This window comes from Gallinula chloropus (assembly GCF_964237585.1).
Source record: "Gallinula chloropus genome assembly, chromosome: 2".
NCBI lineage: Eukaryota > Metazoa > Chordata > Aves > Gruiformes > Rallidae > Gallinula > Gallinula chloropus.
The window spans coordinates 142,681,633-142,699,073 of NC_140086.1; the positions used below are offsets into that span (position 1 = coordinate 142,681,633).

Here is a 17,441-nt window from a genome sequence, read left to right on the forward strand (position 1 = left end):
TCAGGCATTGTCTACAGTTGTAGCCCAAGTAAATATTAAAGAGAAACCACTATTCACATATGGCTACAAGCTCTGACAATTCTAATTCTTTCCCTAGTTCAGTCACTCATAATCTCTGAGCCAAAATTAACTTTGAATTTCTCAACTGTTTTCTGCCTTTGATGCACAAACTCTTCCTAAATTTTCTACTTTGCCAACTCCTGAGAGAAGAGAGATCTTTATGAATGTTGGTCACTTGATAATTTTACTCGGTTGTCCTGTTATTTTCTTATCTAATATATTTGCAAGCTATCAGGCAATGACTCCTATCAGTAAGTTAATGATATACACTTAACTTGCATAGCATGCACCAAATTTTTTAGTCATAAAACAATGTTATAATTCGGTTAAACATTATCCAAAGACACACCAGGTTGAAAGTCACAGCTTCACAGAAGCCATATTTCCCTTAAGCAGAAGATTCAGAAAGTGAGGATTCTAAACACATCTTTCAGAGATGTGTATAAGTGCAGCTTTTTCAAAGACCCTTCATGATAAATACTAGACAGTTAAAGTAATTTTTTTCCAAGTGAAAGCTTGGATAGTAGCATAGCCCATGAACAGATTCCTACTTTTCTGGGTGTTATATTGCTTTGCTCTCATAGATACTCGTTCATCTACAGGAAGAGAATGCAGGCAGGGTGATGGGTCCTCTGTTCCGTCTGGGGAACTGTGCATTTTCACCAACCAGTGTGGAGGCATCAGTGATGAGAAACAAGGTAAGTCTCAGTGGGCTTCATCATAATTGTGGTACGGTTTGATAACTGAACATGGCAGGAGAGAGAACCAGAGGGATTTTCTAATGTTACAAATATACTTGGGAATTTTTTTTCTTCAACCTCTTTCATTTGATTAGCAGACTGTTTCTTTCTGTTCCAGTTTTATTTTTCCTGCTTATTTTTCAGCCTCTATACAGCATACCACTTTCATAAAGCTTCATACAGATATTATGTAGCAAAGCATTTCCTTCTACGTAAAATTTAATGATGACTTAACATATATTAATTTTTTCCTTAATTCATGATCAAAGTTTTTGTGGAAGTTCAGATTTAATCCAAAATACCTAGATCAAAGCATAAACAACAGCTCCCTTTTTTTTTTTTTTTTCTTTTTCTCTTTCTTTTTTTTCCAGTCTAGGTAAGGGTGGCAATTTTCCTGAACTCATGAATTTATAGTCCTAGCTTAAATTGAATTCAGAGGCTTTGGATATGGTTGCTGTTGTAAGGAAAGATGTTAGTAGTGAGAGTGAATTTTAACTGCTGTGGTCTGAGTAAATTTGCATCAGAAATCTACTATTTCCTGAACACTATAACACAAAATCATGCTGCAAATTATTTCATATGATGCATAAAATAGTCCTGCTCTTTGAGAATCTTCTTACTTGGGTGCAAAGAAGAACTTGGCTCTATCAAAAATTCTAATTTTAACTAAAAGTTTATCTAAATTCTTCCACTTGCTGTGCAGCAAAGAAAGCTATTGTATTTGTGGGTCTTTGGGGTTTAGATTTAAATTCAAAGTAGGTGATCTTTAGAAGAACCTGTGTGTTTCTGTGCACATGAAAAATGCTAATAAATTATGTTAGTGATCATTGCATTTCAATGAAATCTGGAAGAAAGAACAGTAATGTAAATCAAGATTCCTCAAATTATAGTCGTGTTCCTAGATATTTGGGCTTTCCCTTTTTCCAGTATGTCTCCCTACTTCATTCAAATGCAATGTAGATACGTGTTTGGAACAGGAGTCTAGAATCACTTCTAGGATACTTGGTTTTTTTCCTCTGAAAATAAGTCAATTGCTAAAACTATATTGGATACCAGTACATTTTGTAACTTTCTTGTGCTGCATTAAAATGCATTAAACACCAGTGGTTGGAAATTATGCCTGTTGAATCCCCTGGTGCGTTACTAACATACCTCAGGTTAGCAAATTTTTTATCACTATGCCTAGAGATGGTTATGCTACGTTTCACTGCATAACATTGTAACCCTCATTGTGCTTGGTCTCGGTTTCCCAGAAAAGACCATTTCTTCCAGGCAGCACCTTCTATTATGATTGCAGAATATGCAGCAAGAGGTGCATTCTTCCATTAATTTTTATGGCGGCTTTTTACCCTGTTTTTTGAGTGAGTACCAGTATAGACAACAACTAGAAAAGATTCGTCTATAGGTTCTGTGAAAGACTTAAATATCACAGAATCACAGAATCGTAGGGGTTGGAGGGGACCTCGAGAGATCATGGGGTCCAACCCCCCTGCCAAAGCAGCTCCCTAGCTCATATTGCACAGATAGGCGTCCAGATGGGTCTTGAATATCTCCAGAGAAGGAGACTCCACCACCTCCCTGGGCAGCCTATGGATGAGGAAGAGGTGTGGAACTAGTTTCTGAGTGACAGGCTGTGGATGCTGGGACTGCTTGGATAACGCTCCAGGTCACTCCAGAAGAGAAGATAGCATTCAGGCATAAAGATGCAGATTAAGGTGTCAATTGAAGACTCATTTTGCTGCCATCCACTCTTCTGATTTGGGATTATCACAATATGATTTTCTGCTACTTAGGAGTGAGCTGTCCAATTTTATGTTTATGATGGGTCCTTATCTTCTCTGGGCTATACTCAGGTTTAAGGATGCTTCTGCATGGAAAATATATCAAAGTTGGAATTTCAGATGGTGCACTTTTATTGTCATTTTGGACTTCATATGTGGTTGGTTTATGCTTTGCCACAGCATTGGAAAAGGAGCGGAATAAACCCTACAGTAATTTTTTTTACCTCTGAACTACTATTGCAAAATATTCACTAGTGAGATGAATAGTCTACTCTTAAAAATATTTTACTCTCAGAATATCCCAGACTGAGAATGTATACACATACAGACTTGAAATGAAACCTTTAACTGCAGTCTGTTTCTGTGAGACTTGGATTTTTTTCTTAGAGGTGATTTGAAATATTTGTTTTGTTCACAGGAAATTCTGCAAATAATATCTAGAACATCCCACATATTTCTTCCTGTTGGCCTTTTCCTCTCTGAGCTGTGACTTTATCTTTGTAATCTATCTTCCAGCAAATATACAATGGTTTACTTTCAAGTTATATTTTCCCTGAAAATTGATATTGCCTTGGATCATAATCCTGAATTATCAAGTTGGGATTTTTGTTTATTTTTAAATTTAAAAAGGTACTGTCCTTGCTATTTAGTTTATATTGATTTTAAAATGTTTTTTTCAGCTATGAGAAAATTCCTGAAAAAATATTTACCATGATTTAGTGCATTTCATGTAATCTGAAGCAGATATGCCTCATCAGTGTTTGTGCTTGTGATGAACCATTGACATGCTTTTCAGTCACTTAAAGAGCTAAGGAATGAAGCAGCAATAAAAAGTTGGTTGATGAATCAGCCAATCTGCACATTAACTTGAATTTGAAATGCTTGTGTGAATTATATCTATTTCTTCTCTCTCACCTTATAATTAACTGTTGCCAGTAAGTTGATGTGAATATGAAAGCCATGAAATTGGACATCGTAGTGTGACTATAAATGCTACAGTTGCAACTTTATTTAAAATTATTATTTAACTGTGATAATATAGAATAGATCAAGAGCATTAGTGAGGGTCTGGAGTGAGCACTAATTTGAGAGGGAATGAAAAGGCAACGTAGCTCATGTGTCTAAGCAGAATCCTGATTAGAAGGCAGAATCTTAACCTATCCTCCTCTGTTGTTTAAGAGAAAATGAGACCAAACTGTAAGTTCCCACACAGTGCATGAAATCACCAGGCAGTCCCAAAGATCTGCCCTTCTGCTTTGAGTGAAGTTGCAATACACTTGCACTTTACAGATGCATCTGTTCAGACTTTTTTTAAAAGAAAATCCTCCCACCACTACAATAAGTGGTTCAAGGAATGGGGCTGTGGTTCAAGGGTTGTCTAACCTGTCATGCACATGCAAACTCTATCATTCAGCTTTGATGTAATGGAAAAAGAGCTGTCTGACACCAAAGCAGAAATAAACATCTATCCCCCGCTACCTCCCAGTAAGTAAGTATTTTTCTGGTCACATAACCACCTCAAATTTCTGAATGGACTGGTACACCAATCAGGGTCCTTTCCCACAATGTTGTTATGTGCACTGGAAGAAAAAAGGTTAGAGGAAAGGCAAATGGGGAGACTCTCAATCTAAGGACTTGTCTCAGCTCTTTTCTGAACAGTGTGGTTTCTGCTTTAAGGCAGCAGCCTAGTAAAGCCAATGAGCAGTGGTAAACTATGGAGCAAATCAGATCATGATCCCTACCTTTCTGTTATAATGCCCTTTGAGGCTTCTGGGACTGGGCATACACTCAAACTTCCCAAAAAATACAGAGATTGCAAAATAGTGAAATAAACAGTAATAAGATAAAAACATCCTTCTTATATCTGGTTATTTCTTGGTGTTAAGTTTTTGTTTTTCTATGAAAGCTCCCTGCAGAAACATGGGATATACTGTAATTATTCAGCTGGTAGCTGCAGTATATTTTAAGAACAGCCTCTACATATAACATGTACTAACTTGGACAGTTTTTTACACATAGGTAACTACATACATATCTGTGGTGAAGAATAGGGTATCTTGTAACAATATAATACAAATAGACTGCTTTCGGTTTTGTCTGGTGGGAGGAGGGTTTGATGGTTTGGGGGTTTTTTGGAGGGTTTGGGGTTTTTTCTAAACAATGTTCATTCTCTGTTGTCTCTCTTCCACTGACCAGTTTCTCCTTATTCATGATTTTAAAATTCTTGTGTTTCTTAATTATTCTAGGAGGCCTTTTGGAATGTTTCTGTGTGCTAATTAAATGGCAAGTAATGGTGAGAACAGTTCTCTTCTGTTTTTGAGGGTTTCATTTTTTGTTTACTTCAATTCAGATTCCTCCTGGAAAAAGTGTGATTTTGAAACTGATATATGCAAAGCTCTTCATGAGTTGAATTTACAGCCTGGATGGATCAGAAAAAATGGTCAATCTGGCATGGGACCACCATACTCTGACCACAATGGGAGCGACAGTGGTAAGAATCCTCATATTCTTTGAAGGAACAGTGGGCTCTTATAAAGTATGTTGTTCTCTATTTTATTCACTTAATTTAACTAATTTCTTGAGAGTTCAGTTGGATTCTGCCACATGTTTTCTGAGAAATTGTGTCCAGGTTTTTTATGTGATTGTAATTACAATAACCAAGAATTCCAGAAAAAAAATAAATCCAGAAAACAGTTCTTGTTATCATAGAAGAGCAAGTGATCAGTCACTACGACTCATGTTCATCTCAGTAACCTTTACCTGTTTTGGAGACATTAGGTGATAATTTCTGTCTTGATGGTTGAAAAGTTTAGAAGCCAATATTGAGTTCCCCATTTGGAGATGTATTTTCATCTCTTCTTAGACTGACAAGTGCCTAAAGTGTGTATATCTGTTATCTCTGGATAATATTAATGCTCCAAATATTTTGAGAAAAGGTGACTTTCTATCTGGGGACAGGAAGAACTTTTATAATCTGATCCAGCTTCTGTCTAAATCTTATTACAATTTTACTTTGCATGAAAGACTGTCCCTCAACTAAGTAATTCATTGTCCCTCTCCTCAGATAAAATATATTCTTTATGCTTGTTTAATTGCCAAGTTAACTCTGCTTTCCAAAACCTGGCTTCTTCCTTCTCTAATATGTGATTTTTTTTTTATACTGTTTAGCTTATTTGAGCCAACTTCTTTTGCTGCAGTAAGCCTTCTCCTGATTTTTAAAGCTGTTATAAAGCTTGTTTATATGAAAGAAAGGAAAAAGGGAAAGAATTTGATAGGGACATCTAATCTCTCACTAAAGATGTGAGCTGGTTGAAGTAATCACCTCAAGATGTTTATTTCTCTTCTCCACTTTTTCCATTATTCTCTTTCCCTTTTCTCTGCCCACGCCCTCTCACCTCTCCTGTGGGGTCAGTGGTGCATTAGACCTTAGAGCAATCACCTGAAGGCAGGCATGTAATGCTGGAGAGTGCACAAGAATCTAATTTTACGTAGGACTGAAGTGTTCTTGTGAGACTGATTTTTTTTTCTCTAGGTGTTTTTCACCTCATTTCCAAACTGTGATTATCTGGAGGTGTGGAAATCTGTACTGTTCTGAAATAAGCAGCACCTCCTACACCTTGTGTAAGCCACTGAACGCGTAGAAATTCCATATAATGATTAATGTGAATTGGTGGTTTAAAGGTGAATGCATGGAAACCTTGCTTAGAAATCAACATGGGACAGAACTTTAAAAATATTTCTAGAAAATACATCATGAACAGCAACAAAAAACCTCTCTATGTTTTTCTGCAAGTTCTCATTCCGCAGCTGACAATTTTCATGATGATCTGTAAATAGGGAATTTTATGCATGTAGTGTGTTTCTAAGAACTTCATTTTTCTCTTGTATATGACAGGAAAGCGCATCCTACAAAAGCCAATGTCAATCTTTAAGATGTGCAGCAAAAGAAAAAAAAAGAACACTGCACAGATCAGACAAACTAATATTGAGAACAGCCTCATCCAAATCGTGACCCACAACTGTTATCACATATTAATCCTTTCTGTTACGCTCTGGTCAAATCTCTTTTCTCAAACCATGTACGTCCCATGTTAGGTGCCAAAAAGGACTGTTGTAGTTTAACTGCAGGCAGCAGCTAAACACCACACAGACGCTCACTCACTTCCTCTGGATGAGAGAGAGAATTGCAAGGGTAAAAGTGATAAAACTAATGGGTTGAGATACAAAATTATAATTATTAAAATGAAATAATAATTTTTTAAAAGGAGGAAAAGAGGAAAAAAATAACAAAGAGAAAAATAAACCCAAGAAAGACAATTGCTCATGACTAACCAACTTATTAGCAGCCAGTCCCAAATCTGCTCTCTCCCTATGGTCTTCCCCCTAGTTTTATTGCTGACCATGATGTCATATGGTATGGACTATCCCTGTGGTCAGTTTGGGTCAGGTGTCCTAGCTGTGCTCTCTATCAATCTTGTGCACGCCCAGGCCACTCATTGGAGGGGTGGTTTAAGAAGCAGAAAGGCCCTTGGCTCTGTGTAAGCACTGCTCAGTAGTAACAAAAAACCCCCTGTGTTATCAACACTGTTTTAAGCACAAATCTAGAACATAGCTTCACACTAGCTGCTATGAAGCAATGCAACTCTTATTCTAGCCAAAACCAGTTCAGTTATGCTTCTAAAAATAAGGCTCTTTTAAAATAAATGTTGATATAAACTGTTGTTAGCACAAAAACTGGAGTAACCACCAAACCTTTTTCATAAAAGTAAGTTTTATTTCAAGTATGTAAGTTCTGAAACACTTTAAAATAATAACAGCTCTTCTCATCAAGAAGCAGATAAAAGATGAACACGGTTGAATAAAAATATGGCAAACTCTTGGCTAGAACTGACCAGCCAACTAGGTTAAGTTTCACGAGTTTGCACTCAAGTGGCAGTATACACCACAGATATACACCTGAAATATTTTCTTGCCTATATCTAATAAAAAAGGTTAACTTTGTGTTGCAAAGAACTCATGGGGAGGGGGTAAAATTTAACTTACACAGACATCCAAAGCTAGCAAAAGTTTGGGAACCATCAACTTTAGGTGTTTGTTAGAGAGGAAGCAAACGGTTCAGTGTTTTATATTTTCCCATTGACTTGTTTGGGTGCTTAGTCGCCATTGTATCTGCCAGGTCTGAATTGCGCTGTGGCAATTTTAATCTAAATTATTTTGATCAGGTAACAAAAAGCTTGAATACTTGTACCTATTCAGCTTGCTGAGAGGCTGTATAATGAGATCTGTGAACTGAACAGCTGAGGAAAGTTCAATGTGTTTGGTTATTTTGGTTTTCTACCTGGAGAATGGCTAAACTGCACTTTCATTTTCTGAATGCTGGTTCTAATCGTCTAGGAAATATTTATCTCCTTATGGCAGCTATTCAAGTTTTCCCACTGCTGACTCAACAGGCTGTGTAATCAGTTTTATGTTGGTTCCTGTTTAAAGAACAAAAATGTTATTGTATGATGACAATTGAGCAGAGTATGCTCTGTGGCACAGTATTAAAGGGAAGAGTTCCTGCCATCAGGATTAGTAATTGCACTCACATTAGCAAAAGAGCAAAGATCACTTGGTAGGTATAACTCTTTTGAAGATGTATGTAATCATTTACTAGAATGTAACAGGCTTTGTTTAGATCAGTCCCTTCACATCGTTCTTATTTTCACTGAAAATGTAGTTGAACAGACTAGGGATGACCACTAAAAAAACCCCCAAACCAAACTGGTTTTACTAATTGAAACCAATGTCACCTATGCAGAAGTTTATTTTAAAATCATCGTTCAAAGGATTTCTTAAAATTATCTATTTCTGCACCACATTTATAAGACACAGAGTTCCTATTGTAGGCGAAATTTGACCTTGTTTTTGCATCCTAGATACATTTGTCTTTAGGGAACTTAAAGAAAAATGTTCAAAATTTTATGGAAGTTAAAAAACAGTGAAACAGATTGAAGTCAGGGATAGAGCTCTGCTGAGGCACCAAGCCATCTGTTGTGAGTGGAAAGAATGTGCTTGCAGCTGGCAGGCTCTGAGTCATGAAAGACCTAAAACCTGGGGAGAGCATGGCCACTGCTCTGGTAGCAGGCTGCAAAATACCTCTGCAGAGAGTTGCTCAGCTGGCTCCAGCACTGAGCTACTCTTATGGTCCTTGGTCAGTCTACTTTCCAGGTGCATGCAAGGATGAGAAGTCAGAGTGGGTAGTTTTATAAATGAAGTATTTGGATGTTCCTACATATGATCTTTGTCCCACAGTTTTGCACTTACTGAATATTCAAGCCATCAGCACATGAAACATTTTGGAACCCTACTTGAAATTTGAGCAGGAATATAGAGAATACTATTTTGATATTTAATATGAATAAAACCATGGCAGACAATGGCTACATTTCTGAGGAAAACCTTCTAGTTGGCTTTCTAGTTATTAATTCATACCTGTATATGTGCCTCTTGTTTTAATGTAATGTTTTATACAACTTCTTTCCAAGCTTCTAAAAGTTCTTTTTTATTCCTTTTAATAGCTTATTTCCTCTCATTGTCCTCTGAAACGCAATCTTCTGCAACCTTAAGGACCAATGTTTTCCTTCCAACTGATGAACACGTTTGCCAGGTATTTTGATGCATAGTCCTCAAATTTCATTCTTTGTTATAGCACTTCCCTGGAACAATCAGACATTTTTTTTTTTTTTTCCCAGATTACATTTCATTATTGGATCAGTAAAATGAGTGGAACATTGATAGCAGGGCTTCAAAAGCACTCCGAAGATACTATTACAAACATCTGGCAAGATTCAGGAGACCTGCAAGATCAGTGGAAAGTAAATACCATCACAATCAATAGCACTGAAAAGTATGAGGTTAGTAAATTGAGGTAACTGTAAACTATACTTGTTAAATGATTTATAAATTGGGGGGGAGGGTTAATAAGTAAAAATTAAATATTTTGCAAATGGAAAGCATTATCACAATGCAAAAGAGAGAGAGGACATTTGGAAACTCATGTTGTTATTAACAAATACTGCTTGTTCTTATGTCCTGGTGGTGTTAAAACTAATGCCAAACCTTACTTAAACTGTCTTGAATATCACAATCATTGCCTCATAAATTATCTTCCTGCCCATAGAGTTGACAGACTCAGGATCTTAACTTTCAATACAGCATTCCCTTAGCCTCAGCCTAACAGTACCAATGAGGTCACAGTTTAATTTATATCAGAAATAAAGTTTGTTCTTATAGGGGCACTTCAGGTGACAATTACTGTACTTAAAGGTTCATTGTAGTTTTGAGCCTTTGTCACAAAGCACATGCATATGGTCTTATTTTGCTCAAAGCTGCTTAGAAACAGTGAAAGTCTCAGTGGTTATGAAAATGTTTTTATACGTGCATTTACACAAAAAGTTAACGCAGTAAATGTAGCTTACAGCTACAATATTGTAGTTGATGTATATGTGCAAAATACTGGAGGAAAAGTGGGGTATTTCCTCCTATAGTAGTTACTGTGCTGAGCTGGTTAGCATACAAACCTGAAGGCATGAGAGCACAACCTTGTTTCAGTAAACCATTAAGAGTAGCACAATTACTTGGCTTGAAGAGGTAACATTCAGGTATAGCATCCAACAGGGTCTGGATTTTTGAAATAATGCTTGCTTAACTCTAAGGGGGATGTTATAAAATACCTGTGTCTAACTCAGCACAAGTACTGGTGTTGTTACTTGTCAATAACTTATCTCTACCTGAGTGTATGTATAGCCATGTGAGATTGTGCTGGAAGGGTTTACTTCTATATTTACTTTGTCATCCTTAATTTTGTTCAGAGAATTGACTGGGAATGGTTAATATAATATGGCATCATCTTCCTCTAAATTGCTGGATCAAATCCTAATTAGGTTATTGCTTTGCAAACCTTATTATCCTTTGGCCTCTATAATGTGAACTGATGAGCACAGTCCAGCTTTAAAGAGGCATGTGTCAAACACTGCAGAAATCACTACAATTGGCTAAATAAATGGAGTTGGACACTTCACCAAACCTAGAGGCTGAAACTGAGCAAACTTTCTTCTTTGGCTGCAGATTTTTCTTCTAGTGACAGCTTGCAAGATGTTGGTCATACAACTGAATACAATTCACTTGTCTTTCTGCACTTGTTCTTTTGATATGACAAGGTCTTCAGCCTATGGGGTTACCTGTGGCATTTTTCAAGATAAAATTTCTAGCTGTGCACAAATAAACCAGGAAAAAACCTGTAGTCAAATAATTAGTATCACACTGGTTTATTGCAGCAGCATGTAAAATTTCTATTGCAATGGAACTGTTAGAAATACAAGTATTTCCTGTTCCAAACTTCCAAAGTAATAAAATCTTTATCATGAATTGACACCTCATTTTTCTCAAGAAGTTTTCATGACCATTGAAGAGTTTAATGATATATCCATATTTCTTAGTGATAATTAAAGTTTCTATGGAAAAAAAATGGATACAAAGAGATACAGTACTTGAATATTTTTGTCAATTTTGCGTGCACACTTGAAATGAGATTTTGATTAAAATCAACCTCCACTGCTTATTTTCTTTGGTCATTTTGATACTCACTACTTAATTTTGTCACTTTCTACTCAAAAGCCAATAAATCTTGTCTTTATGGGATAGGTGGTTTGATTTTGGCTTTCAAAAATCCTCCAGTTTTAGGGAATTCTGAAAAATGATTGCCACTGCTTTAATTACTGAACATACAGCAAGCTCAGTATGTCTGTCTTGGCTGGGTTTTGGAGAACTACATCATGGTATGATCTCCTAAACTACTTTTCTCCCTTCTTTTAAGAACAAATTTTTGCCTCCTTAACTTCTGGGCTTTGGGTTCACTTTTGGTTTTGTGCTTGATTCCCATGCTTTACCTGTCCCTTCACTGCTGCACTGGAAATCTGTCCTCACAGCTGCACTTTCTGTGGGGAGGTCCAGCCAGTGTTAGACCCCCATCTACATTCCCAGTACAGTTTTCCTTGCCAATAATATAGCTGTAATGTTAATTTGTTCTGATGGCCATAGATATTGCATATTTAGGCAGCACTTGTTATGAACAAATAGTTATGAGCAAATAGTGTCATTAAGTAGACTGTCATTACAGATTTTTGGACTGAGTTTGGAGTTTTAGTTTTGGAATTCTAGGCTTTGTGTGAGGGGAAAACTGAACAATCTGTTGCTTTCATAAACATGGATGGCAATCATTTTAGTTATTACTGGACTGACCTCCTCAGGAGAGGGCAGATGGGTACCTGTGCCAGATAAAGCCCAGCTGATTTTTTTAGACTTGAGAGCAGCTGTAGGCATTTAGCATGATTTTCTGAAATTGTGAATGTGGGGAAGTTAAGGCACAATGAAGGAAAATATACAGCTGACACTTTTCCAGAGAGATGGGTTCAGAGTTGCAGCATAGACTATGCTCCTAGTTCATTCAGTAGTAAAGCTTTCATAGACTTCAGGGGATTGATTCCTGTCCTGTAGTCAAAAACTGGAAATAGTAATTTTATTCTGTCATTGGAGAAACTTCCCTGAATGTTCATAATACCAATATGTATTGAATGTCTACATCACCAGTCAGTGGGGATCTCTTTGTAGAGACATTTGTAGCATGTACATTTAAAGCAAGTCTCTTAAATCTGTCCTTGTTATGATACTGACTGAGTAAACAAACTATTGATGAGTTTTGAGGGAACACAAGCTGTTAAATACTTTGTGTGCTCCAGTGGAATATGAACTTGAAGCTACCTATGATTTTTGCACCAGCAAAGTGAGATATCACCTCTTTAGCTCTGTATAAGTCACTTTGTCTCACTGACTATGAAGCCCTAACTGCAAGCTATCTATAAATATATATTGATATGATAAGTGGAGTTATTAATAGCTAGAGGTTTACTTCACACCAGAAAATGACTGCAAAAAGGTAAAGTATTTATCAAATCCTTGATATTAAATAGTATTTCTTGAGTTTCTAGTTACAAAACAGTGCACTGAATTCTTTTAAAACCTTATCTGAAAAAAAGTAAAAAAATGCTTAATATGAATATACTATTTGTCCTTCTACTGGTGATGTCATCAAAGTACACATCTACACATGTTGCAACAACACTCAAGAATTCAAGGTTTTGTTTTCTGAGAAAAATCAAATGAATGAAATACCAAGGTACTGCATTTCAGTCATATAAAAATATTACTGAATGTGATATGATGCTATTAATATGTAGTGTGACAGTTATTGTTTTCAAGTAGAAAACAAGAGGAAATTAAATAAATATCATTATATTTTAAAAAATCAAATAAAAACTTATGCCAGGATTAACCCCATTCCTTCAAAACTTCTGGATTTCAATTAACTGCATTCTTACCATTGTGCTATAGATGATCAAATTGTAAGCTCACAGGATTACATTATTTCTTAAAAATACTGTATTAGAAAATGCAGTTGTCCATGTGTTTACTAACAATGATCAATGTGGAATAGTTGGCAGAGAAAGTGCCACAGAAAGTTTGCTGTGTTTAAAAAAATAATATCTATATATGTATGTGTGTATATATATACATATAAAAACAAACTGGGCATGGATTTCTCACTGGTGATATGAAAGGTATTATCACACCTCTGTCTGGCTGTATAATGCCAGATAATTTGACTCCAAAGGTTGCCATACTTCTGCAGGTCAATAACATCTTAAAAAAACAACTAAACAAACAAAAGCCACAAAACACTATCTCCTTAGAAAAAAACAATTAATAACTTAATGGTACCTTTGCCTGAGTTGTGTCACCATGTAGAGTGGAATACTGTACTCCTGATTATAATTTATAACATAACTGCAGGTGTTCTGCTACAGTCTCTTAAACTATGCAAAAATTTTGCCTGAAGTCTAAAGCTAATACCTGAAAACTTATTATCTACCTAACACTGTACACTTAATATCTATAATGTACCTCTAGGTAGATTTTGCCTCCAGGACTCTGGAAAGGCCTCAGTTGCCCAGGGAATAATTTAAGGAAAGTTATTTGTATGGCTGATTTGTTGGGTTGTTTTGATTGGTGTGGGTTTTTTTGGGGGGTTTCCCTTGGACTGTAGTTGATCCATCTCCTTCTAAGTCGTTGCATAAAAAGCATGGTAGTCTCTACATTTACAAATGTAAATCGAAATCTGCCCTTAACACAGAACTGGAAAATACCTGTAACTTCTTGTATATAGAAGACTTTGTTAGGAAAAAAAATAAACTCACTGTTGTAACATTAGAGCAGCATTACAGTTGACCAAGTACTATTCAAGGCTTGTTTTGGCTAAAAATTTGATAAAAGGCTTCTGATTAATGGTGTTTGTTGCTCTGACTTTGCTCCAGGTCTCTGATAAATTCACAAAACAAGAAAAGGTTTGCATTTCCAGTCTCTGGTGGAATAAAGGCTTGATAAAACAAATGTTATGTATATCTTAACTGTTGTCATCCTTGCTTAAATTTTCATGTATTTCAGATCCTTCCTGTTAAATGCTACTTCACTCTTGAGATAAGTGATTAGACTATATATGTATGTTTTGACAAGCCACAGATACGTGAAAAAGCCGTGATGTTAATCCTCCAAAATTGTTTATTGTATGATTTGAGTTTTCTTATTTCTAATAGAAAGTCTGAGGACACTGGCATATCTTGGAAGGTTTATTCTCTTCTCTATGACTGTGGTGATTGCCATTTCTTATTGATTTGCTGCTAATCTCTGCAGGTTATCTTCTGGGGATCGGTGAAGACACAGAGACAAGATGAAACTGTTGCCATTGATGATATTACTTTCAGTGAAGGGTGCTCTCTGGCCTGCGGTAAGAATACCTGTTTTTTGGGAGACAGGTCATTTTACTTGCCCTTGGATTAGAAGAAAAAGGACAAAAGTAAGCCAATGATTTTCTCAACTCCGTAGGTGTTTTCATGTGGTTTATATTCATTCCATTAAACCATCACCTGTCATATCACATCTAAACACAGAAATAACAATAATAAATACCTTGAGAAATCTGTTGCAGTACAAATGCAGCTTTCTGCATCAGGGAGAGCACTAAGGCCTCAGTGGGCAGAAGGGATCTCCTAGTTCTGGCCGAAGTATTGATGTGCTCAGTCAGCTCAGGAAAAACTCTGGAAACAACTTCAGGGACATTCCGAAAGCACTTGTGCCTATCTTTAAATGCATGAAGGTCCTGATCCTCAGCTGTGTGGTGGGGCTATTTTGTTATGTACATACAAGAGTTTAACACCAGGCTGGTCAGCTCTGCAGCCACACAATCTGTGCATGACAGCAAAACATTTCCTATTTCCCTTTTCAACTCAATGTGATTTCATGGGAAAGGAATAGTCCCCATCCTAGCATAAATTAGATTGATGCTGTTCTATTACACAAGAAGATTGAACTGTTGCCCCTATGTCACGTCTTCAGTTGAGCACAGACCTTATTCAAAGCAACCACTTTGTTTTCCTGCCACTGAGTTGCAGCACAGGCACTGAGGGTTCAGTCTTTAAATTTAACTTGAGGTATAGAATGCAGTGTTTGGCACAGACCAAGCTAGATTACAGAATTGATTTTGTGTACTGTGGTCTAAAACAAAGCTCTCTAGATTTTCCAGTAGGAAAACCCATTGAAAATAGACTCACATGGTTATTAACATGTTAGAGTGCTGAGTAATTGTAGGCAAATCACAGTGAGAGCAAGGTGCAAATCATAGTGTGATGATTTAGGCAGGCATACATACTTATTCAGTCAAGATCTGAAAATGAAGTGGAAATGAAGTTTCAGGTAACTAAACCTGGTATGCAAGTGCATGTTTCAACTTTCTTACAATGGAGAAATTAAGAAGGAAATGTTATATAAGTATTTTCATATCAGGGATGATATTGCTTTTCTGTTCTGCAGTTTTTCTAGCAGTGCCACCTAATGAGTAAGGATGCTAATTTAAAATTTTGCACATCCTTGTCTATGAACTCAAGCTAAGTTTAAAATGTACTTTCTTTGAAAAAATTAATTTGAAACTGACAAAGAAAAGACAACAGATGTGTGATTCTACCAAGTCCTTTCTGTTACTTGGCACATTGTTTAAAATGGAGAAAAATGCACTGCGAGATGCTGGCAACCTATATGATTGCTTAACCAGCTCCCACAGGAGGTTATAAATCTCTCTCTACAAATATATTTGGGTTTCTTCATAAACAAGGTGTTTCTAAAGCAAAAAAAAAAAAAAAAAGGAAAAAAAACAGCTATAGAAATGAAATACTGTATTAGAGAGATGAAAAAATAAAAAATTGAAACAGAAACAGGGTGTACTCACCTTACATAGAAACTGTTGAAATATATAGTGTGGCTTACACACTGACCTGCTGCATTATTAAGTACCCCGGGTTTATTCTAATAAGAACCCGGTCTTATCCTGTTCTTCCCCATTGCAAAAAGTCAGCTTCATTAGGTGACATCTAAATTGCTTAAAGCAGCCAAAACCAGCATTAAAGGATCTTAATTTTTTACCTGAAAGAGAAATTTTACTACTGAACATTTTCCAGTAATTAAAACAAAATGTCAGATTAATGGTTGCTTGAATTTGAAATAATGTTTTCTCTAGTCTTTATGGAATGCCTTGGTAAGAAGATTTTAAATAAAGGCCACTTTAATTGCATGTCATTTCTAATTAAAACTTTCATTTCAATGTGCTTTTGTGATTTTCAATCCCAGTGTAAATGCACATAAGAAATGATCTCTGCATTTGTATTCATTAGTATGACTATGGTTTTAGGGTCATGAATAAAACAGCTTAAGTATTTGTGCTTTCAGGAGGTTCTTGATGCAAACTGTGATGTCTAAACATGAATGTAATGTCATTAAGTTTTAAGGTTTTTTTTCCCCTTTTCTCCCTCCTGTCTCCTAAACTTCCCCCCTTCGGTCTCTTGTCCAGTTCCGCTGGTCAGTAAACTTCATCCATTTTTGTGTCCCTCCTCTGGATCCACTCTAATAGGTCCATGTCTTTCTTATGCCATGGACCCCAGAACTGGATGAGCTACTCTAGGTGGGTCTCACAGAAGTAGACTATAGAGATAGAATCACTTCTGTCAACCTGCTGGCCACACTTTTTATGCAGCTCAGGACACAATTGGCTTCCTGGGCTGCAAGTACACATCACTGGCTTACACCCACTTTTTCACACACCAGCTTCCCAAAGTCCTTTTATGTAGGGCTGTTCTCAATCAGTCAATCTCCCAGTCTGCACTGATTATGGTGATTTCCCTGACTCATGTGCAGGATCTTGAACTTAATCTTGTTGAATTTCATGAGCTTTATATGGCTCCACTTCCCAAGTCTGTCAAGATACCTTGGGGTGCTGTTCCTTCCCTCTAGTGAATCAGTTGAACTTCTCAGCTTGGTGTCATGGGCAACCTTGCTGAGGGTGCACTCAATCCCACTTCATATAATGAAGATATTTAATAGTATTGGTGCCCATACAGACCCCAGAGGGATACCAATTGTTACTGGTTTCCAAGTGGACATTGAGCCATTGTATGTAACTCTTTGGATGTAGTCGTCCAACCACTTCCTTATCTAACAGCCCATCCATCAAATCTCTCCAATTTAGAGAGAATTATGTTGGGAGGGCTGTATCAAAGGCCTTATAGAAGTCCAAGTAGATAATATGTATAGATCTTTCCTTGTCTACTGTCCTGGTTTTTGGCTGCGATAAAGTTAATTTTCATTGACATAATATGGGGTGGAATACCCATTTGGCTAGTTTGGGTCAGGTGTCGTGACTGTGTCCCCTTCCACCTTC

General features: G+C 36.7%; 1 protein-coding gene across 1 annotated transcript in view; it reads left to right on the forward strand.

Moving 5' to 3' along the window:
- Positions 1–298: 298 nt before the first annotated feature.
- MALRD1 (MAM and LDL receptor class A domain containing 1) overlaps positions 299–17,441 on the forward strand; it is a gene marked incomplete at its 5' end in the record, with an annotated part of 247,426 nt that continues 230,283 nt past the window's right edge. Inside the window, 6 exons of the mRNA XM_084260684.1 lie at positions 299–311; positions 645–758; positions 4,932–5,072; positions 9,142–9,230; positions 9,316–9,477; positions 14,369–14,462. Coding sequence (XP_084116810.1) covers positions 299–311; positions 645–758; positions 4,932–5,072; positions 9,142–9,230; positions 9,316–9,477; positions 14,369–14,462 — 613 coding nt within the window. The remainder of the gene's footprint in view (positions 312–644; positions 759–4,931; positions 5,073–9,141; positions 9,231–9,315; positions 9,478–14,368; positions 14,463–17,441) is intronic.